The 24,030-nt window shown below is 41.8% G+C and overlaps 4 protein-coding genes across 4 annotated transcripts; 2 read left to right on the forward strand and 2 right to left on the reverse strand.

The window, feature by feature from the left end:
- Positions 1-2,580: 2,580 nt before the first annotated feature.
- Positions 2,581-4,992, forward strand: KNATM (KNOX meinox protein). Its single transcript, XM_012997269.2, has 4 exons — positions 2,581-2,881; positions 3,345-3,449; positions 3,549-3,689; positions 4,814-4,992. The coding sequence occupies exons 1-4, from the start codon at positions 2,690-2,692 to the stop codon at positions 4,859-4,861; spliced, it is 486 nt and encodes a 161-aa protein (XP_012852723.2). The 5' UTR covers positions 2,581-2,689; the 3' UTR covers positions 4,862-4,992.
- A 227-nt stretch (positions 4,993-5,219) lies between these two features.
- NFXL1 (NF-X-like 1) lies at positions 5,220-10,346 on the reverse strand. Its single transcript, XM_012997268.2, has 2 exons — positions 10,083-10,346; positions 5,220-9,031 (listed from the first exon to the last, which is right to left on the reverse strand). Exon 2 carries the CDS (start codon positions 8,944-8,946, stop codon positions 5,479-5,481), a length of 3,468 nt encoding a protein of 1,155 aa, XP_012852722.2. The 5' UTR covers positions 8,947-9,031; positions 10,083-10,346; the 3' UTR covers positions 5,220-5,478.
- A 3,902-nt stretch (positions 10,347-14,248) lies between these two features.
- Positions 14,249-15,851, forward strand: LOC148771003 (uncharacterized). The gene is made up of 2 exons (XM_088817641.1): positions 14,249-14,423; positions 14,633-15,851. The coding sequence occupies exons 1-2, from the start codon at positions 14,322-14,324 to the stop codon at positions 15,263-15,265; spliced, it is 735 nt and encodes a 244-aa protein (XP_088673767.1). The 5' UTR covers positions 14,249-14,321; the 3' UTR covers positions 15,266-15,851.
- A 1,204-nt stretch (positions 15,852-17,055) lies between these two features.
- On the reverse strand, positions 17,056-21,196 carry LOC148771004 (uncharacterized). Its single transcript, XM_088817439.1, has 5 exons — positions 20,317-21,196; positions 19,747-20,223; positions 18,740-19,683; positions 17,219-18,658; positions 17,056-17,088 (listed from the first exon to the last, which is right to left on the reverse strand). The coding sequence occupies exons 1-5, from the start codon at positions 21,194-21,196 to the stop codon at positions 17,056-17,058; spliced, it is 3,774 nt and encodes a 1,257-aa protein (XP_088673565.1).
- Between the last annotated feature and the right edge of the window lie 2,834 nt (positions 21,197-24,030).

Below are 24,030 nucleotides of genomic sequence, written 5' to 3' on the forward strand. Positions count from 1 at the left end.
GGCAGATGGTAATGTTGGTGGTGATGTACGTACCATAAATTTAAGTTTTTTTCTTGAGTTTAACTAAGTTGGGCAAATAAGTTTTCTAAGCTGTCTAACTTCATAGTAAAAATATACGAAATACGTGTTAATTTCTAAGTTTTTGCCCATTAATATAACTAAGCCCTGTAAATAAGTTTTATAAATTGTATGTGTATGCATTGTGAGATGTATCCATTCTTGTTTTAATTTATTGTTCAGTTTATTTTAACTAAGTTGTTATTTATTCATACAACTAAGTTATGCTTGTAATATAACTAAGTTGTGCTAATCAGCGCGTCGCTGTTACTGTTAATTTAGCTAAGCAATTCCGTTAAAGAAAATCCAGACCAGCATCGACTCAGATCCAGCGCACAAGGACTTTTAGCAAAATAGCAAAACCCGTCTATCTTTATAACTATAGAGAATAGTTTTTAGGGGCTTCCAGCTAATTTCCCCTATTAAATAAGACTATCGTTTTTATATGAAAATAATTACTAGTTTTCTGAATTCTTGATCTAATCAAAGTTGTACATGAAATTCTCACCTTATTCGACTCCTCTTTCAAGGCTTTTCACTTCATTGAATTATGTTTTCGCGCCTGAGAATTTCCTTCCGTCTTCTACTTTGTCTTGAAAAGTAACTAGGATCGACAAATGTTTTCATGTTTTTGTCGAACTCTTTCCATTTTTAAGAGTTCAAATGTACGGAAAAAAAATAAGTGTTGAAATCAGGGTGATTGTAATTTAATAAGTAGTTTACTTGAATTATTTTTTAGGATAATTTTAGAGAGTTTAATGTATGCTTTTTTGATTAAATGCTATAGATATATCTTTATTTTATGCTAAAAACCCTAAAATAAAATATGCTCCAAACACCTCGATGCGTATACCCCACCCTGATCGAAAATTCTGGCTTCGCTATAGTTTTCCATATTTTTTTTTGGTGTAGTTACATCGCTTTCAATTGATAATAACTATAGTATAAATACCCGCAAGGGTGGCCTAGCGGTTGGAGCAAGAGAGCTTTGGTCAATTGACCCAAGTTCGAATCCCCTTGCCAACGGTCGCTAGGTCGAGCTTGTCACACATGGTTAGCCTAGTGTGGTTTACATCTCTCGTATGGTTTGCAAGCTATTATACGAGAGTGTAGGTTTACCCAGTGCACCTATATGGTTGGCTGCGGGTTCCTGCATTACCAAAAAAAAAAAAAAAAAAAAAAAAACTATAGTATAAATAACTTGTGATAATTTATGGGTGATAATGCATATTCCCTACCATATGAAATCCATCAAATATCATTTTCTAAATAGTATCCTACCAACTATTTATAAGAGTTTTCAATTTATGATCAGTATGTTGAAAATCAAATGAATCCGATCGAAATTAAATTTGCATTTGAAGAAAAAACAAACAATCATCCTTTTGAAAAATGAATAAGTAATTCTAATTGTTTTTCCATAAACATCGACGTGAAAAAAATCTTCCATAAACGAAAATTTTGGATCAACATCGGTGAAATAAATAAAATTCATTTCTTTAATTTGTCCTAATATAATAGAAACAAATATAAACAATTCTAAATGTAACTTATAGAAAACAAATGGGACTTCGCGTCTCGAAAATCTAAAATTAAACAAAAATTTAGAATCTTATGTATTTTTATCAAAAAAAATTAATGAAATTTAACGATTGCGTCTTTCCTACCACCGATTATTTAACGATTTTTGGTAATAATATATGCTTGTATTACAATAACTAAAATTTAAATAATTACTCATTTATTGTTGCTTTCTAAAGTAAGCCCTAAAAAATGAATTCAAATGAATTAGGGTGCATTGCCCTCGAAACCTCGCAAACCATGCTGTTGAATGATCATCTCGATCAAAATCTTAAACTGTTAGTGAAATGTGTCATTCAATATTAATATTTCCAATACACACCTCCAGTGGAGACAAATTGCATTTCAAGCCTCGCTCGAACTCATGAACTTTCATTTGGCCTGACTTTGATACCATGTTGAATGACCACCTAGACCAAAAAACTTAAACTGCTAGTGAAATGAATCGTTGAACATTAATGTTCCCAATACGTCCTCTCAAGTACATGCGAATTAAATGTATCATTTAATATTAATCTTTTCAATACATGCCCCAGAGAAAAAAACTTCCTGGATCCGCCCCTGACGAAGTATTCAAGAAACGCGACGACCATATAACTTTTATTTATAGATATATATAAAATATATATGAAAAATTGTACTTAAAGGTAGTAACAGTAATGAATTTGGAGTAATTATTAGTGATTGAGAAACACCGAGACAAGCACTGCAAATTAATTAATTATAAGGGTCAAAAAATAAATAAAAGGAACAGTTAAAACAACTGATTGATGATGAGAATTGGATCTTTATGAAATGTAGTACTCCAAGAAACTTGTGAATTGTTCCTTTCATCACTGTAACAAACATATATACATATCTATTTATAATTAATTACAACTCATGCATGCGTCCATCAATCACTCTCTCTCTCTCTCTCTCTCTATATATATATATATATATACATATGTATGTATGTATATGTATCTATACATGTATATATATAAATGATGTATTTAGGGCAAATATATATTGGATGTATATTTGTGGGGAAAGAGATAGATAGATATAAATGGAGAGGAAAGGAGGAGAAGATATTATTGAAGAAGTGGAAAAGGTGCAGAGTTCAAAAATTACTATTAATGGAAATAAAGATATTCTAGAGAGAGAAAGTGATGATGATGAGAGTATAATTCTTAAGAGAGAAATTGCTTCTCATTCTTTGTATTCTCAATTGGTTCACTCCCACTTGGACTGCTTGAAGGTCTGTCTATGTGTCTGTGTGTGTATTTTTTTTTTATGTTTCTTGAATTTGTTTTATATATATATATTTTGTCATACCATGTTTTTTGTCATACACATTTTCTCATGAGGGTTTCTTTTTTTTTTTTAAATTTTTTATTTTGAGGAAGAAACCCTCCAAACACAATTATAATTTTATCGGCGAATTTATAATTTATTTTAATTATAAAGAATTAATTAGTTAAATATTTATTGGCGAATTTGATTTTGGGAAGGAAATAAATTTTCATGTAGAAATGCAACTAATTAATTAGTGTAAAAATAGGACATCATTCTTGAATCTTGCATGTGGAATTAACCATATATATACACAATATATAGGTTGTAAATTATATAACCTCGATATATAAAAAGGTAATTAATTAAAAAAGAAAAGAAATATATGAACATGTGTGCTTAAGGAAATATAAATTGGAATTTTGCAGCTATGCTACTTAGGTAAGATGGAGAATATTGTAGTTGATTCAACAGCACTTCCCAACCGTCCGATCTTATTCGCATCCCATCAATCGGAGCTGGACCAGTTCATGGTATATATATTTATTATATATGTTATATGTTGTTAATTAATTAATAAGATATTTTAATAAAATGTGGTGGGAAAAAAATAAAAAAATAATATTGTGCAGGAAGCATACTGTATGACACTAAAGAAGGTGAAGGAGAGAATAGAGGAACCACAGCAAGAGTCAATGGCATTCATTGACCAAATGTATTCTCAACTTGGAGACCTACTTATTCATGACTTTCCTTCTTCTTCCATCCACCAGGTCTCTCTCTCTCTCTCTCTCTCTCTCTCTCTCTCTCTCTCTCTCTCTCTCAATATTAACCATGTACCTATAAATAGAGAGAAATCAAAATTTGCAATGTGTATGAATTAAAAATTGATTCATATATATGTATATGCAATGTATTGTATTTATTGTTGAATGACCATTTCAATCAATTAAACGCGCATTATGTGTATACGAATTACATTTAAAAGTCGTGGACTTGAAATGTTTGAAATGAGTGGCAGTGAGATTCGAACTCAAGACCTTGTATTTGTTATGACTCTGATACCATGTCAAACGACCACTTCTACCAAAAGTTTAAGCTATTAGTGAATATATATATCATTTAATATTAATATCTCCAATAGTATATATATGAGGTTATTTTCACGGGAAAATTACAGTTTTCGTCCATCAAGTTTGCACCAATTTCACATTTGGTTCCCTATGTTCACAAAAAACACATGTAGTCCCTCATGTTTCAATAATTTAACGTTTTTGGTCATTTTCGTCAATTTACCGTTAGTCTGTCAGTTAAGTCATTGATGGACATAGGCTTGATTCCGTCACTTTTAGCGGAAAATTTACGAAAATGACTAAAAATGATGAATTTTTGAAACATGAGGGACTAAATATGTATTTGTGAATATGAGGGACTAAATATGAAATCGGTGCTAATGTGAGGGACTGAAACTGTATTTTTCCTTTATTTTCACCTACACCACATGTTAGATAATTGAAATTATAAGGGCAAATTTCAATCTATCAAAATGGTCAACATCATGCTAAAGAAGAAAATTGGTCAACATCGGTCAAAAGGTTAAGAAATTAAAAAAAGGGAGTTCACTTAATTTCTTTTATGACATCTTCAATCTTCATCGAAATAACGGAAGTTGTGTAACTGGTATAAATGGAAGTATCTAAAAAAGAAAATTAATTTGGAATATTTATTCATCCAAGAAGGATGTCCTTGTAATTTTACTATTTATAAGGGGTGTAGGTGAAATTAACAAAGGTATATGACTTTTAACAATGATTTATTAATTTAATGGTACTCTGAATAATGCATATATATATATATTTATTGCTTATATATATATATATTTTTTTTGTGTTAATAGGAGTTAGAGAAGCAGGTGAAGAGAAATGGTTCAAATAAAAGAGTCTAAGCACCAACCCAGTTCAATCAAATTAATTTCATTGACTAATTCCCTAATATTTTCTCTATTTCTATTTCTATTTTTTTTTTCAATGACTCGGCCACTATTAATTTTCGAAATGCATTTTTATTTTATTCTTGTATTTACCTACTTTTTAGTGTTGAATGTTGACTTGTTATTGCATCAATATTTGTTTATACAAAAAAGAAATAATATTTGTAAAAAAATCAATTTTTGCAAACATTCAGCAATATACACAACAATCCTGTATATATACCAAAGCAACAATCATGCATTTATTTCCACACACAAAAAAAAAAAAGAAAAAAAAAACGTCGAACGTCAACGAAAAGGAAATCGGGTATGCCACGGTGATTTTAAAACTCGTTAGAAGCACAGTCACAAGTACAAGAACAAAAGGAGAAACTTACAACAATTCCCCTTCACTAATATTTTTCAAGAAAATAAAATAAAATAAAAGAAGCAGCTGCAAAACTCCCTATCAATATTTCCTGCAGATGTAATGCAAAAAAAAGCCTGCATGAAAGAAGCAGCAGCTTGTGCAGCACAACACAAAAAACAACAAGTAAGAAAATATATCTGCTATTAGTATGTATAATTCCTCCTTAATCACATTCTTTCTCCCAATCATCCACCACATCACCTCCCTGCTGACCTGGCATATTCGAAACACGTTCCTCCATCTTAGAACCCGACACAAAAGAACTTTCCGGAACATTCTCAACTTTCACAGAAGAAGCTTCAGCCGAAGTAGAGCTACTTCCCGACTGAAGAACATTCCACCTGTTGCTTGAAGAAGAAGAAGCAATCGGCCCTTCCTTTGCTTTCAAATTAGGTAACGATTTGGAATCAGACACATTAGCAGCTGTAGCCCATTCTTCAGCACCACCCCACGAACTCTCCGACCAATCAGAAGAATCCTTCAACACCACCTTCTTCCACGGGTTCCCCTTCAACGCCACTCCAGAAGAAACCGCAGCATCTTTTGAAGGTGCACCGGATCCCCACGCACCGCCACCACTCCCTAAAACTGCACCCGAAGAAGCACCACCACCGCTTTGAGGAGCCACAACAGCACCATAATACACAGAACCCTGATCCAATCTCCTCATAGCAGTAGCCGCACGAGCAGGATCACTAAAAACCGCGAGCGCATTCTTATCGTTCAACCAAACCAGTTCACATTCACCACCAAATCTCAGAACCAAAGCACTCACATCCGCATCTCTAGGCAGATCAAATAAAGCAACAACCAGACGAGGGTCCATGTCAACAAGGGAATCGAAAATCGGGGGCTGTAGCATGTTACTTGGAGTGCAAGTTTTGAGACCGAGGACACGAGCTGGCGCCTTGGACTTTGGTGTGACATGAACAATAAGGAACCTCTTTGGCTCCCAGCCAGCTGCATTGATGGAAAGCTTCCATCTCTCTGCTATCAGCCTAACTGCATCTCTCTTCTCTTTCGTCATCACACAGAAGACGTGGAGTTTGAGAGCAGTCAACCCCCCTCTGCCCCTGCCAAGAACAAGATATCTGCATCTCTCTTCAACAGATATTACCCATTTAGGGTCCCGCCTGAGGAGGTCCGAAAGTACTTCGGAAACCGATGCATTTTCGCCAAAGTGGAGTGCGTCCAAGTTCGGTGGATTTACACCAAAAGCATCGGCAAGCACCTTCTTCCGCTCCACCTTTGTGCATTCGTCGTCACACATGAGCTTCCTCTGACCAAGTGGAGTTTTCTGACCATTTTCTTCAGTGGGTTGTAGAGATACAGGCAACTTCTGGACTACAGACGCTTCTAAAACCGTATCGACATTATACCCACCAGTGCTACCTCCAGCATCACAAGGAACTGTTGCAGTTATTCTGCCGCACGAACAAGTGATTGTGACGGAAAACTCACATCTCACATCGGGGCACATAGTGGAAGGGTGGCAGAGGGAAGTGCATGTATGCCTGCACTCTCTTCTTGGAGCCCCACATGTCTGCCCACAAGACGCCCTCGAACTGGTGCTCGATGCTGCAGAATATGATGAATCACATGGCGATGGATGACAAATTCTAGAGCATGCGTGCAAGCCACATCGCCTCGTCTTTCCACATAGTTTATTACATCTAATATCCTTCGATCCACAAGGTATGTTCCGGAGGACTACATGTCCACCAACACACTCCTTGGCAATAGGAACAGTGCACGGTGGGCAATCCCCGAGGTGACAGCTGTGTGAAGATGGATGACCGCATGGCTGAGGGACTGAGCAAGGGTACTGGCACGAAGGTGGAAGTGTACCGCAAGGTAGCGGAGGAGGGATAGAAGTTCTGCCACAGGCACACGATAAGTCGGTGAAAATCGTCTCGGGGCAGGGAGGGCAGTGACCACTGTGACATAGGGATATGCAAGAATGCTGCCCACACCGTAGCTTCTTCTCGCATGGCATTGAGCACTGATGTGGGTCCCAATCAACCAAGGAAGAAGTGGCAGAATCGGAAAGAGGGCAGCACCGGTCACTACACCTATGCCTTCCACAGCTTTTCTTCCGGCCACAAGGTTTATTACAAGTGAATTTCTCATCCTCTCTGGTAGTTCTGTAGCACTCCACAGTTCGAGAGGTTGACCCACAACAACACTTTTGGGTAACAAGAACACGACATGGGGGACAAACCCCAGAATGGCACATGTCCTTGCACGAATGCGATCCACAAGGGAGGATCTTGCTGCAGACCTCCGAACACGTTGGAATCGGATCCAAACAGCTCTGTCTGTCATCATTTAACCTCGTCTTACCACAGCAGCATGTCTTAATCTTGCTTGGCAGCAACTCGCATTCCCCGCATGGGCCTGGATGGCAAGTTTCATGGCAAACATGATTGCTGCAGTTAAGTTGATTCTCGCAAGTCAAATTGCACGAGAATACACCATCTTCCCCCTTGATTTCTCCCTTCACAATCATATCTCCACAAAGAACACTCTCAATCTTTTTCTTGCAGAAACAAGAAGCATTAACCAGGACCTGGCAAGGATCACAAGGACCCACATGGCAAACATTTCGACAACTATGACGCCCACAGTCAAGAAGCTTATCACAAGTCTGCCCACAGGTGAGAACAGATTTCCGATCCGAGCATCTCGTGGCAATAACTTTCTTCCCACAAGGGCACCTTCGTGGAGGAGCAAAGGCCTTGCAAGGGGGACAAGGACCCGGATGGCATTGCAAAACACAAGAATGAGGACAGATATCCTCATCAGTCATACCTCCACCAGGAACTTCCCTTTCCAATGGTTTTCCACATGACTCCCCACAAGAATGTGGAGTCAAATATAAATCTGAAGGAGGGTCAGGTCGCTTCCCACAGAAGCAGACATATTGAATCTCCTTAGCTGACGTAAGCTGCACATGCTGGCATCCAGGGCAACGCCAATTAAAACCCTGGTTCTTCTCAGCCAACAAATCAATAGAAGTGGGAGCTCTAGCCCATTTCTTTATGCAATTTAGGTGGAAAATTGAATAACAGCTAGAACAGGACCAAATGGGTGCAGATCTTCTAACCATGTCATAACAAATCATGCACTCAACAGATCCCTTCAAAAGCTTTTCCTGAATTTCCTGCACAAGCTGGGGTATGTTCACACCCTTGAATACCTTAGTATCCTCGTGATTATACTTCCCCTTCTCCTTCTCCTTCTCTCTATGATTGACATACCGAGGTGGGTTTCCTCTTGAACCAACATGGGTCTCTTTCTGATTGACATACCGAGGTGGGATTCCTCTTGATCCAACATGGGTCTCCCGCTGACTGACATACCGAGGTGGGTTTTCTCTTGATCCAACATGGGTCTTATTCCTATGAGGAACTGGCCCAACTGACCTACTGACTGATTCTCCAACATTTCCATTCGCATTCTGACTGGAACTATCAACACTAGGTGATGGAACTGGCGTGGAAACTGGCGTGGAAACGACAGGGACAGAGCCACGGGGGACCCACTCACGACGATTATCCCGCAAATTGTTGTTATTTCTAGACCGTTGACTGCTGCTTTCCCTAGGTTTGTTTTGCTCAGAAAAGCTCATATTCTGATCAAAAGAAGTCGAACTATCGACGCCCCGATCCGTAGCAACAAGTGGGGGAAGTAGATGGATCCCGATCTCCAATAAACTGAAAGATAACACAAGCAAACCAATCACATGAATGTAAAATCTACACCATAAAACTCAAATAGCAAACTTATCAAACATGCCACAATATGAAAGGAAACCCCAATATTGTTTATGGGACGACCAACACCAATCATCCATCGAAAACTAAATTGCAATAAAAGTTGGAACATGGCCACATCAAGAATCTAAAAAAGGGAAAGCGGATACAAGTTTTAATTGATAAAATAAAAGCAAAGTTGAATGGTTTATAACCCCATAAAAGTTCAAAAAACAACAACACGGACTTACAGTTATAATTGATAAAATAACAACAAATAAGCAATCAATATACATCATTTATTAAATGACCAATGCTATGCATTTATATTTTATAAGAGGATGAAGCTCAAGATCATATTTAGAGTTTAACCTGGTTGTAGTCAGAATTTATTGGCATATAGCTTCCTAATTATTCTTATGAGACTTTAAACTACAATTTTATTTTTTTACACCACATGAATGATTCTTAAGTGCAAGGGTGGAAAAATAGGAACCTTATGTAATATCCTACAGCAATAAATTTTAAATATTAATCAACTCCAAATTGAAATTCGACGGATAAAAGCCATTACAGCTAGTTGATAGTCAATTACAACTTTGATTTGTTATAAATAGGTCAGCGAATGTTAGAAATGATCAATTAGATATACAATTTTAGTGATCTCAACATGGAAAACATACAGAGAGCCAAAAAAAGTGAATAATACTGCAAAATTGAAAAGAATCTTAATACAAAATAAAAACAATTACATGGCAAAAACAAGTTTAACAGCCATATTTTTCAGATGAAATCCGACCTACAACAATAACTACAAAAGGGAAAACGCAGTAAAAACAATAACACAAATTCCAACAGCACGAATAAACAATCCACACCCTAAACCCCAAATTAGCATGATTATCGAGCAAAAAATAACCACAAAAATTGGAAACGCAAACCCTAAAATAATTTATGCGATGACAGACACCATTTCGTTCGTACAAACAAATAATTGAAAAATGGAACATACCTAATCGAATCGGAATCGGAAATCCCAGTCACAATCGCTTCAAAATTGCAAATCGGAGAGTACGATAACTGATAACCAAACACCGACACTCCTTTTCTTCGGCCCAAGTTTTCCTCTGTGTTGAGGAAATGAATAAATTTGGAAGGAGTAGATTTTTCTATCTGCAGAGAGTGAGTATTTATAGGGTGGATATCCGTGCCGCCCAAACAAGCGTATATTTTGTTCAACCGAAGAAAAAAATGGGAAAATAAAATTAAAAATACGAAAGTACAGAGAAAGTGAGATTTCCAGATAGAGCTCAATTAATGGGCTTTTGTATTGTGGGCTTTTATATAATGGGCTTTTCTATTATAGCCCAACATATGAGTTTTTTCCTTTTTTATATATTTTTTTTAATTAACAATAATATTCACGACTACTCAAAATGCACTACATAAGCCTCACTATCGACATTGTGCAATAGCCCGCAAACTGCATAAAAAAATTTAAAACTTATTTAACTAACCATGTGCGGGGATCTCAAATTTAAAAATAATTGGCTAAGCTTTAAGCTGTTAAAAATAACTTATAAGATCTTTAAGAGCTTAGAAGTTATTCTAAAGTGTTTGGTAAAATTTCTAAAAAAAATATTTTACAAATTGAAAATAAGCTGATGCGGAGTTTTTAAGATCTTTTTTAAAAAAAAAATTCATGTATTTCACATTTTTATTTAAGATCTTATAATAAGTAAAAATAACTTATAAGTTCATTATCCAAACACTTTCGAAATTAATTTTAAAAATAAGACGTAACATATATAATATATGAAAATAATTTATCAGACGTAAGAACTTATTGGTTGTTTAAATTTTAAAATAAATTTAGCCAAATAGACTCTAAGATTTCCAACTATAGCTTTTAATTAAGAATAATATATAGACATACTTTACAGAATGACAACAATAAAAATAGAAGATATAATATTAGACTGCAGTTATATGCAATACTAAATTAAAGAAAGATTTCAAAAGATTCTATTTTATTAAGATAAAATGACAAATATACTCATAAATTAAATTGGGCTTTTGTTTGCTCATATAAGACCAAATAACAAATAATGAAAAACAAAAAACAAAAACAGAAAGAAGAAAACGTGAAATTAAAAAATCCAGCCCCCCCCCCCCCCCCCCCCCCCCCTGCGGAAACCCTACCCTACGCCCAAGCTCCGCCGCCAAGCTTCGCCACCAACCGCTGCTCTTGATGGGACGTTCTTGATGTCTTGTACATATTTTTGAAACATTTGATGAATTTGGACAATAAACTGCTGATGAAGCTAAAATATAGCTCACCTAGGGTGGTATAGAAACAAGCTGGGAGAGCAAAGCTGATCAGTAGCTAGTCAACTCGATGTTCCTGAGGTCCCTATAAAATGAGCACACGTGAACTAAGCCGGGGGTTGATCCGGCGGAAACCCCTCCGACGCTCAAGTCAGATGTACGGATCGTAGAGATAGTAGAGAGACTAAACTCGTGGTTGATTATGAATAATGAGAACGTACCTTTACAAATGAGTAAAACACCTATTTATATCTCGGTGATTGGGTTGGGCTTACTTTGTTGGGCCCAAGCCTTACTTTGAAGGTATTTGGACTTTCATGTAATGGGCCTGATTAGTAGATATATTTGAGGGCCCATTGGGCCGGCCCATTTAGGTATATCATTAAGCCCCCCAACTCTCGATTCGAGACGGGGACTTGTGTAGAGGGATCCGGGTCGTGTCGAGAGTTAATTGCGTTGTTTCCGTTGGCGGTGAATTAATTCCTTAGTTTAAATAAGGGATAAACGTATTTATTTGGCAGTGAAGTATATATTTAAGGGTTTTAAATATTATACCAGGGCCAGATAAATAGACTCCTTGTACGGTGGAAAGAATTAAACTTCAACTCTTGCAATAAATATGGGTATGTTCTTTGAACTCTAGGTCTTCTTCTGTGCTATTCTTCTCTTGAAATTTTTGTTTTTGTGGTAGAGTAGAAATTTTTGTTTTTTGATTTTTTGTGCGGAGAAAATTTAGTCATGTCGAATCCGGGTAATTCAAAATCTTTACGTATTAAACTTCGGGATCCGGTTGAAGGGGTCGAGAAAACTTTTGGTTCCGTGGGCATGGAACGCGAGAAGGTAGTACGATCGGGTGGAGAAATCTGATATGCGGTAGGTGGAGCTCGAAATTCTTTGCAGGTGGGTGGGGTAGGTGGTTCGGATGGGTGTGCCGGCTCGAGCCGCGCTTCTAGCCGGTCAAAAACGTCTGAGGGCGCTCGCTTCGAGGTTAGAGAGAAGCCGAGCCGAGCCGTGGAATTGGAAGCCGGGTCGGCGGCTGAGGAGAGAAGAATTGGGGCACGTGGTCCAGCGGGAGGAGGCCACGTGCGCGCCTCGGGTAGGGGAGAGAGAGGCAGCCGCCCACGTGGGCCAGCTGCTGGTAGGGGCGCGTCGGGAGTGAGGGAACGCGCGCGCGGGATTGGTCCGTGTCCCGACGCGCGCGTGGTGGCAGTTGGCTTAAGCAGCGATGACGCGCGCGCTGCCCAATGAAGGGGCGCGTGCGCGCGCGTCGATGGAGGGTGGTAGTGTAGGTAACGCGCGCGCTGCCCAATGAGGGCGCGCGTACGCGCGCGTCGCTGGGGGGTGTTAGGGCGCGTGAGCGCGCGTGTGTGGCTGGGAAAGAGCCACGTGGCCTTGCTGCACTAGATGACGCGCGCGAGCGTGAGGTAGGTTCTCTTGGGGTTCCGCGCGCGCGTGAGGGCGCGTTAGAGGGTGGTTTTGAGCCCGGTTCGGGCGAATTTGAAGGGCGAATTTCCGAGGGTGCTGATTCGCGTGTTGTTTTAAACGGGGGAAGTTTTGGTCGGCGAGAAATCATTGAATCGTGGAGTGATGATGTAGAAGTGCGTAACAATATTAATATTTGCCTTACTGTTGATGAAGCGGATTCCAGTAGACGTCGTTATGGGCGTCGAGTCGTGGATTTTGGGAGCGATAGTGATGATTCGAATCAAGCTCCTTTGGCGAGTGATCATGCGGTGCCAAGTAGTGAAGTTGAGCTGACGGATGAAGAGGAGGAGGAAGATGATGTTCCGCTAGGTGATGTTGAGGTTGACACGAGGAGGCAAAAGAAAAATAAGCCAATTAATTTGGACTTAGTTAATTTTGATAGTGTATTGACGGAAGAGCATTTGCATTCTATTCGTCGTTTATCTGGAGCACCGAGTAATGTGGAGTTGTTGTTGCCTCGGAAGGGCGACCGTTTGTATTCGCCTCCCGATGGATTTCATACTGTGTTTTTGGCGTACTTGACGTGTACATCTCAGATTACACCGCATCCGACCTTGTTGAAGGTTTGTGAGGAATTCAAGATAGGGTACAGTCAGTTAACTCCGACTGCAATTCTTATGTTCGAGGCGTTTCACCATAGGGTGTCTCTAGTGGGTTTGTCTGTGACCGTGAGTTTGTTCAAGGCGTTATTTACGTTGCATCGGCCCAATAAGACGCCTTTCTTTTGTTTTCATCCTCGCGTTCCTTATCAATTCGTGAAGAGTGTGAAGATCTTTGGGGAAATGGAAGACCCATTTTTTTTATGTGAGGGCTCCCACTTTTGACGTTCCCTTAGTTTGGAATCCTACGTGCGAGAGTTTCACGTTAACTGCGAATATGGCGAAAAGGATTGAAGAGTCGGGATTGTGTGATGTGGAATTTGACCCGAGGGTTTTGATACCAAAGGCGAAGGGTCAGCACCGTATATCCTTTTGTTGACTTGGCTTGTGTGTTTTTTTTTTTTTTTTTTTTGTAGTTCTTTGGTAGCGTATACCTCATGTCTCTTATGTGTTTGTTATCTTTTGTAGATGGGGGTATCACCTTTACGGCGCTTCGAGCTAAGGCGAATGGGACGTCGAAGAAGGCATCGAAGAAGGTGCCCTCTACGTTGGGAGGTTCTTTAAGTGGTTTGCTTCGTGAGGAGGTCCGTGTAGAAACTCCTCGAGTAGTCGCAGATGACCGTAGCAGTGCTGGTGAAGTGGAGGGGCGTCCACCGACGAGGGATCGTGGTAAGGGAAAGAGGGCGGATACCGAGTATGTAGCTGTGCCTAAGCATCCACGGGTAGACCCGGAGGAGACTTATGCTTTCCATGGTGGATGAGGGAAACAACTGTTTACTTATGGCGTGAACTGCGATGGTAAGGAGTCGTACTGGGATGTGTCGGACTATGATTTGCCGATGTTGAGTACCGAGGGATTCGTTCGGGAGTATGATCGTGCTCGGATGTCTGGTAAGGGTCCTTCTCACATGCTAGAGTTAGCTGGTGGGGACATATGTCGGGTGAGTACTTGTCTACTTAAAACAAATATATATATATATATATATATATATATATATATATATATATATATATATATATATATATATATATATATATATATATATATATATATATATATATATATATATATATATATATATATATATATTTTTTTTTTTTTTTATTTCCTCTTGACTTGTGAAAATTTTTTTTTTTTTTTTATATATAGTTGGTAGCGACTTGGAGATATCTCATGGAGCATGGTAGGAATGCGGAAGCTAGGAAGGAAGAGGAGCGGGCTCGAAGTCAAGCGCGTGAGGATGGACTTCTAAGCCAATTGGAGGTAGCGCGGTTCGATCTTGCTCAACGCTCGGAAGAGCTTGCTCGGAGGACAGAGGAGCTTGCTGAGAGGACCGAAGAGCTCGAGGTTATCCGAGGTGATGCGAAGGCATATAAGGATGATGTTCATAAGTTGAACGAATGCTACGACCAGCTGAAAGAGAAATATGAAGCTGAGAAGGCGACGGGGAAGAGGTTCCTCACGACATCAGGTGGTGCGGCTTATAAGGAGTCCATTGTAGAGGAGACTAAGGCTAGTTTCCGAGGTAGTGATGAGTGTGCTGCTATGATTGAGGAGCATGCATTGGCTGTGGTTTATAAGCCATTAGTGCGTGCTTGTCGCAAATATCTGCGCGATGCGGGTGGGATCAGCGAGGAAGTGATTCGTGGGATGGAAGCTGGCATATCCGATGAAGAGGAGGATGAGGTAGATGTTAATGGGACGGGCACAGAGCTCGTGAATGACATGGTTGCGGATGACTCCACTGTGGGTACGTCTTCCGCTCGCGGTAGGGGAGCTTAGACTTATTTGCTAGGATAGTTATCCTTCCCCCCCCTTTTTTTTATTACTATTATATTTTTTTTATGGATTTCGTAGTTTATTTTTATCGCTGATGTAGATGGGTATGTCCACTACTATTTCGTTTGAGTTTCTTCCTTGTTTGACTTTGAAGTTGGATATTTCGATTTGTTTATTTTGACATTGTCAAGAATTAATGTGTTGCTTATATGTATTTACATTAGCATATACGCGATGTACTTGAGGAGGGGATCAGTCTCCCAAGGTTTTTGTTATGGGTCGTGCCCTTTGTTCGGACCGCGTGGGTCTTAATTATATTTGTCCGTGGCCACGATTTAGAATTAATACCTCGTGAAACAAATAAAGGGACTTAGACAATCCAGCTGGCCAGGCTATATGGATTTTCTAAGTCTCTCTAAGTGTTTGTAAGGTTGTTTTGAATTGGACTCTTGGTAAGAGATAACATGTGCAGATGTGATAGCACAAAGAGTAAGGCAAAATAGAATTGATTAATTCCAGGATAGCAAAGTTGCATTATTACAAGCCTATGTGAGGCGAATGTAAATAAATACCGCTAAACAACTAAATTGACTTGATAAAAAAAATTCTAAGTGATTGTACTACGCTTGTTCTTCTTCCACGTCTTCCTTGTACTCGTTCGTTTTACTGTGCTATGGCAGATTGACTTCTTTTGGCGTCTTTATGCCCTACTACGGGGGTTGTTTGTTCTTTCTCGCACTACGAGATACGAAATCAACTCGTGGGTTGTTGTGATTTGCTATGTGATCATGCCTGCTAGTGAAATTATTTTTTCTCGTTAGTATGAATATCCAAGAGCATGCGTATGGTGTATTATAGTGGAAGTATCGTTACCCGTGGCGATGTGGTATGGAGTGTTCTCGCTCTTCGGGCCGTTGATTGAGTAATATGCATCCCCTCGTAATTGGCTCACAATCTGTAATAAGATGGTGAGATATGATGATGAGTTGTTGGTGAAAATAAACTTACTAGCCCCCCAGTTTAGGTAGGATGTTAACGCACCTAGTTATGTAGTAGAAAATTTCTAACCATCTAGGAACAGCTTACAAGACGAGTTACGTGGAAGGTCGTGGAGCCTGCAGATGTTGAAGGTGTATGGATGGTGACCTTAACTGATCTGAAGTAAGGTAGATGTATACCTTAAGCGTAGAACCGTTTGAGGTTCCCTATATTCCATGTTCTGGGTATAGGGTGTCCATCAATGTTCTCGAGGCGATATGCTCCAGTGTTGACCACCTTTGTGATTTTATACGGTCCTTCCCACTTTGGGTCGAGCTTACCGATGGGGTGAGAGGCTTCAGCTTTTCGGAGGACTAAATCTCCGACTTGAAAGGAGCGAGGGCGGACCTTTGAGTTATATGCCTTGGCCATGCGTGATTTATACATCTGTTGTCGGATGTATGCAATCTCACGTAACTCATCTACGAGGTCTAGGCTTCCCCGCATAGCCTCTTCATTAGCTGCTGGGTCATAGTTGGTGATTCGCCAAGATGGTTCTCCTATTTCGACAGGTGCGATAGCCTCTGTTCCGAAAGCTAGATTGAAGGGCGACTCTCCGGTTGCTGCTCGTGGGGTTGTGCGATAAGCCCATAGTGCGTTAGGCAACTCGTCCACCCACTTCCCTTTGGCACTTCCAAGCCTTGTCTTAAGGTGCTGGAGTATGGTGCGATTCGTGACCTCCGTTTGGCCGTTAGCCTGTGGATTTGCTACGGATGTGAAGAATTGTTTGATGTCTAAGCCGAGGCACCAATTCTTCACTTTGTCACCGCAAAATTGGGTTCTATTATCTGAGATAATGGAACGTGGGATTTCAAAGCGACAGACGATGTTCTTCCATAGGAATTGGATGACTTCTTCTTCTCGGATACGTGCTAAGGGTTCCGCCTCCATCCATTTGGTGAAGTAGTCCACTGTTACAATGAGGTATTTACGTCCTCTTGTGGCGGGCGGGAACGGTCCAACTAAATCTATCCCCGATTGGGCGAAAGGGATGGGGCTGTCAATTGGTTGCATTAACGCCGCTGGCATGTGAGTGATATTGGCATGCTCTTGGCAGGGCTTACACCTCCGGACTAATCTTTTCGCATCTTCATGCATCGTTGGCCAATAGTAGCCCTGCCTCAGTAGTTTTAGAGCTAAGGTTCTCCCGCTCAAGTGATTGCCGCGGATGCCTTCGTGTACTTCTCTAAGTACATAATCCGCTGTGGTCGGGTCGAGGCACTTGAGATAGGGGAATGAGAACCCTCGTTTGTACAGTTCTTCTCCCACTATGACGAAGCGAGCGGCTCTCGTCTTTAATTTTTGTGCTTCGGTGGGATCCGTTGGAAGTTCTCCCTTCTTGAGATACTTCAGGATTGGAGTGAACCAGCATGGTTCATCCTCCTCGGTGTACTGTACTTCAGTGGGTGAAGTTATCTCTGGCTGAGGTGAGGTGAGGAGCGTCACCTTCCGACTTCCGATGCTAGCCATGGAGCTTCCAAGCCTAGCTAATTTGTCCGCGTGGACGTTATTGGAGCGGGGTACTTGTTTTATCTCGTAGCTCTCGAATTTAGATAGGAGAGTGTGCGCGAGAGCTAAATATTTCGCCATGGTGTCTTCTTTAGCTTCGTAAGTTCCGAGTATTTGATTGACGACGAGCTGAGAATCGCTTTGGATTAGGAGCTTGCGCGCTCTGGCTGCTAGGGCGAGGCGGATCCCCGCTATCAGTGCTTCGTATTCGGCAATGTTGTTTGAGGCTGTGAATTCGAATCGTTGAGCATATTCGAATTCGTCTCCGTCGGGGTTCGTTAGGACGATACCCGCTCCACCTCCTGTGGCAGTGGAGGATCCATCGACACTGACGGACCAAGTAGGTAGAGAGGTGCTTTCTTCTACAGAGGTCATTTCGATTAGAAAGTCGGCCAATACTTGCGCTTTGATAGCTGGGCGGGGTTTGAATTCGACCCCATATTCGCTTAGCTCTATCGCCCATTTTGCTAATCGCCCGGATGTCTCAGGACTCCTTATTACTTGCTTCAGAGGATAATTGGTGAGAACCACCACCTGATGTGACTGGAAGTAAGGTCGAAGCTTCCGAGCTGCGTTGATGAGGGCGAGAGCGAGTTTCTCCATGTTGGTGTAGCGTTGTTCGGCTCCTTGGAGGGCGCGACTTATGTAGTATATGGGTTGGTGGCCTTTTCCTCCATCTCGGATGAGGACTGCGCTGATGGCGTTAGCCGAGGTAGCTAAGTATAGCATGAGGGTGTCTCCCGGCTGAGGTTTTGTGAGCAAGGGTGGCGATGCGAGATATGACTTCAGCTCAGTGAAGGCTTTTTGACATGCCTCATCCCACTCGAACTTTTTTCCTCCTCTTAAAATCTTGAAAAAAGGGAGAGCCTTGTCCGCTGATCTTGAAATAAATCTGTTCAAGGATGCCAAACAACCGTTGAGTTGTTAAACTTTCTTGATCGATGTTGGCGGAGCCATGGAGGTGATTGCTTCGATTTTCGCAGGATTAGCTTCGATTCCTCGCTGCGAAATCATATAACCCAAAAATTTGCCTCCCCGAACTCCGAATGAACATTTGAGGGGATTGAGCTTCATCTTATATTTCCGCAGGGTGGCGAAACACTGATCTAGATCAGTTAGGTGATCCGAGACCTTGACACTTTTGACGAGCATGTCATCGATATATACCTCCATATTCTTACCGATCTGGTCCGCGAACATGGCGTTCACTAGACATTGGTAAGTGGCTCCCGCATTTTTTAATCGGAACGGCATGACTCTATAGCAATAGATGCCTTGGTCTGTGATGAAGCTAGCCCTCTCTTGATCTTCTGGTGCGAGCAAGATTTGGTTATACCCTTGATAAGCGTCAAGGAAGCTGAGGAGCTCACACCCCGAAGTTGAATCGATGAGTTTGTCGATTCTACGTAGAGGAAATGGATCCTTAGGACAGGCTTTGTTAAGGTCGGTGAAATCCACGCATAACCTCCACTTTCCCCCGGATTTGGGAACGAGTACTACGTTCGACAACCATTCAGGATACTGAATTGGTCGTATGTGGCCCGCTTCAAGGAGTTTTACCACTTCCGCTTTGATATGCTTGTTGCGCTCGGGACCAAATGTCCGTTTCCTCTGTTTGACTAGTTTCAACCTCTTATCGACGTTAAGCCGATGTAGGGCTACCTGAGGGGGAATGCCCGACAAATCTTGGGCTTTCCATGCGAACACATCTCCATTGTGTCGTAGGAAGTTGATTAGCTGCTGCTCCGTGGTTGGATCTAAATCAGATCCTATTCGTACGAGCTTGGAGGTATCTCCGGGAGTGAGCTCTATGAGCTTAAGTTCTTCGACGGCCGCTAGCTTGATGCTGTCATCAGGTACGCTGATGAGGATTTCTTTATTATCCTCGATGATCGCATTGACTCATTTCCGTTTGTCGGATTTTTGGGTGTCGTCACCCTTTCCGGGTGGTTTAGGCTTCTTGGAAGGTTCTCGTAGGGCCCTTGCATAGTACTCTCGAGCGAGACGTCTATCTCCAAGTACTTCCCCCATTCCATAGGGAGTAGGGAACTTCCACTTCTGATGATAGGAGGAAGGCACTGACTTGAATGTGTGGATTGCTGGCCTCCCCAGAATGATGTTGTAGGGTGATGGCCTGTCGACGACGAGGAACTTGATTAGTTTGGTGATTCGACAGGGGTCTTCCCCTAAAGAAACAGGCAGCTCCACTTCTCCCATGGACAAAATGCCTTCTCCTGTGAACCCTTTCAAGGGTGTGGAGATGGGACTAAAACGGGCATTATCTATGCCTAGCTGCTTAAAAGCGTGGAGGTACATGATGTCAGCTGAGCTCCCACCGTCCACTAATATCTTCTTGACCAAGAAGTTGGCCACCGTTGTTACTACCAATGCATCGACATGGTCTTCATCTGGACCTTCAAGGTCGGAGGAGTTGAAGACTATGCTGTGATCAGGTCTTCGTATTTGATATATGCGTGCGGATGGAGAAACACGTTCTTGATTCATGCGTGTTGATCGAGCGAGGGTGCGTCTTGCATTTTGTGAATCGCCCCCCGCCGGTCCTCCGGAGATGAAGGAGATGATTCCCCGGGTAGGCTGGTTATCGTTGTTATCTAGGTCACGTCGATGACCCCCATCTTCTCGTCCTTGTTGTTGATCTCGATTGTTATCTCGGCGTGGAGGATCATCACGGCGTTTATTTCGCGGCTTATCGATGTATTCGCCTAAATGGCCCTGTTTGATCAGCCTCTCAATTGCCGCTTTGAGTTGTGCACATTCCTCCGTAGTATGCCCTTTGTCCTTATGGAATCGACAATAACGATCCGACTTTTCTCGCTTTGCATTCGGCTGCATAGTACGTGGAGGCTCCGCTAAACCTCTCTGTTCTATCACATGAAGGATTTCAGTGAGGCGAGCGTTTAACGGAGTGAACCTATTGTAGGAGGAGGAGGGTTGGCTTTGAGGTGGAAGTGGTGGACGTCGGTCATCACGTCTCCTATTGTCCTGACGGTCATCTTCCCTTTTCCTTTTAGGAGGAGCATGGGTAGAGGCTTCCTCTATCCGGACGTACTTTTCGGCTCGATTTAGCAACTCCTCTAGGTTGCCTGGGGGTCTTCCGGCAATAGATTCCTTGAATCTACCCGGTTTCAAGTTCTGCTGCATAATCCCGGAGAGCATGTATTGCCCCACACTGGGGACTTCATGGACGGCTTCTACGAAACGCTTAATGTAGTTGCGGAGCGTTTCGTTATCTCTCTGTACTACTGAGAAAAGATGAGCTGGGGTCTTGGCATATTGTTTGTTGATGGCGAATTGGTTGGTGAACCGGGTTGACAGCCGAGCGAAGGTGTCAATCGACCCTATGGGTGGAGAGTTGAACCAATTCATTGCCCTCTTGGAGAGAGTGGTACGGAACATTTTGCACATCGCAGCATCCGTCGGCCCATATAAATCCGCCATGGCACTGAATTTCTCTATATGTTCCTGTGGGTCGGTGGTCCCTTCAAATTGAGGTAACCCCGAGATCTTTACTCCTTGAGGTAATACCTCGTTGAGAATGTCTATGGTGAAGGGACTGCGTCTTGTTGGGAGAGGCATTATTTCACCCATTTGATTATTTGGTTGGGAGAAAAGATTCTGGCGAGACATTCTGCTGTTTACCTCGTCTTCTCCCTCATTAAAGAGAGGGACTCTCTGTGGTGACGCATTTTCCCGTGGGGGTGAGCGCCGACGCTGCTGTCTGGGCTGTGCCCCTCTGTGATTAGTAGATAGTTGCACTCGGGACCGTGGGTCCGAGGTAGAGGAGGAGACACTTATTTGATTCTGGATTGGCGGTGGGGCCACAGGTGGCGCTATAGGTAGAGCTGGCGCTGGTATCGCATTGGGAGCGTTTGCTCCCATCGTGGCGATATATTGAGTTACGGCCTCCGTTGCGGCGCGAGTTGAGGCTTCTGCAATCATGCGTTGGAGCGCGTCCTCGGTTATTTGAACCGTTCGATGAGCAGGGAGTGGTGGATCGGCGAGTGGTGGGTGTTGGGTTTCGGGCACGCATACGCAGCGGAAAACAAAAATTTAATGTGATTTAAACGACTTTAAAACACACAAGTACATGCCCGACAAATTAAATCAATTAATTGCGTACCTTTGCGCTTCCAGCGAAATTAAACAACAACATACATGCTAATTATTTAATCGAATTTAAACCAATTAACATGCTCGCGTTTAAACCAAATAACATGCTCGCAATGATTTAAATCGATTTCACATAATCACATAAAATCATACGAGACAAACATGAATACATATACATAGGTTTAAACGAAATTCAAATCGAAACTAGGGTTTCGATTATTTACCTCTTGAAGCGTGAGGTAGGAGCGTTTAGCAAGTCGAGATTGCTACGGAAACCAATCCGTACAATCGGGGCAGCAGCAGAGCAGCGGCAGCAGCGGCGGATCAGCCACGGCGGCGCGTGAGTTTCACGCGCGGACTTCCGGGGCGGCGCGTGGGGCAGCGTGCGGCTTAGGCTCGTGCGTTGCTCCTCGATTCTTCGATCTACAGTCTTCCTCCTCTCGGATTTCACCTCGTATACTTCGATCTACTAAAACGTGGCACTAGACACGAAGTAGTTAGAATAAAACGGAAGAAAAGAGAAGGAAAAACAATACCGAAACAATCGGCCAATGAATGGCCGATTCCGGTGAAGCTCCGGCGACGGCGGCGCGGTGGCCGAGGAGAGAGGGCCGAGAGAGAGAGTGTGTGAGCGGCTAGGGTTAGGGTTTTTGTGTTGTGTGTGTGCAAGACCTATAAATCAAGTATTTATATGTCTTGCATAAAACCCTAACGGGCTTAAGTTGGACCGGGCCCAACAGCTTAAGTCCGTTAGTACTTTCACTTGCTCGTCTCTCTTAATTCAATGACCGAAAAATTGCAACGATTACATTTTCGGAATCATTATAATTTCCTCGTCATTACGAGTGCCATCTTTCATTTTCCAACTTTCCAAAAGTGGAAACCCTAGTTCAGTGCACTTTCTAAATTTGGAAACTTCCCGATTTAGAAAGTTCACTAACACGTTCGCCTATTCTTTTCCTTTTCTTATTCTCATTCATAATTCCAAATTACGAATGTTGGACTCAATCATATTGACTTCCAATCATGCAAAGATAAACTATTTTATCTCTGACCGTTTATTCAAAGATCTCATGTGCACGAGCAGTGTGACCCTCGATGGTTCAGGTGTAAGCTAGCCGTGGGCCCACAACCCTTTGTGGTCAAAACTCGTCCCCTTCGAGTTACGATTAAGATGAAGCTCGTTTCACCTCAATCACCCAACGAATCAAGATTGGCGTCTAGCAACTACGCGTCATGATTCCCTAGATACAAATGAAGTGCCTGCAAGAACCTTCAGATATAGTTAACGTACAGTACGGTCCCTTCGATTCATATGTCCCGATCGAACTAGAGGCATTGGTTCATCGAGACCTCTTTATATGTTCGATGACGGTGCGATCGTTCTAAGTGTTGTAATCCTTACGTGCATGACTTAGAGAATCGAATTCTCTAATCATCACTTAGTCAGCTCTGGCCAGAGACTTAAAATGATTACAAACTTTCAGAACACACAGGACATCCAAGACTATTCTAGCGATCGAATCCCCGACTACAATGCACAGACCTCCCACTAGATTTCGGACTGCACGAACACTGGCCCTTGGGATGGTCCTCGGTGGAACTCAGGGACAGGTCACGATACAGTTGGTCCTCTAGTGAAGTCACGGTGATGTCTAGGTCATAAGGACTAATGGTGTACAACTATACCATAGATATCTCTACTCGATTATTGGGAACCACTTAGAGATTTCTAGGGTGAGGGAGTTCAGTGAACTCGTCAACTTACGAGCACCCACTTATGCATGCCGATATCACAATACCGTTTACTGATGAGATGCAGTACACATACACTAAGTGCTAGTCTTAATGGGAAAGGCCGATATCCTCATTAGTGGCGTAACCCTTCGACTAGGAACACGTTTAACAGTTATAATACTTAAGTAAATATCTCACGATCCTAACGATCAATTACTAGTACTTGTAATAACTGTAAGGACTATATCTATGCTTGTGACAAAGGGACAAAGATATAGAATGCCAAGGTGTTTTATCATTAATACGAATAAAGGTTCGTTTATTACAATAATAAATACGAAAGACCACAGCCA

The sequence above is a fragment of the Erythranthe guttata genome, chromosome 4, assembly GCF_056151865.1.
Source record: "Erythranthe guttata isolate IM_541 chromosome 4, IM_541, whole genome shotgun sequence".
Classification (NCBI taxonomy): Eukaryota; Viridiplantae; Streptophyta; class Magnoliopsida; order Lamiales; family Phrymaceae; genus Erythranthe; species Erythranthe guttata.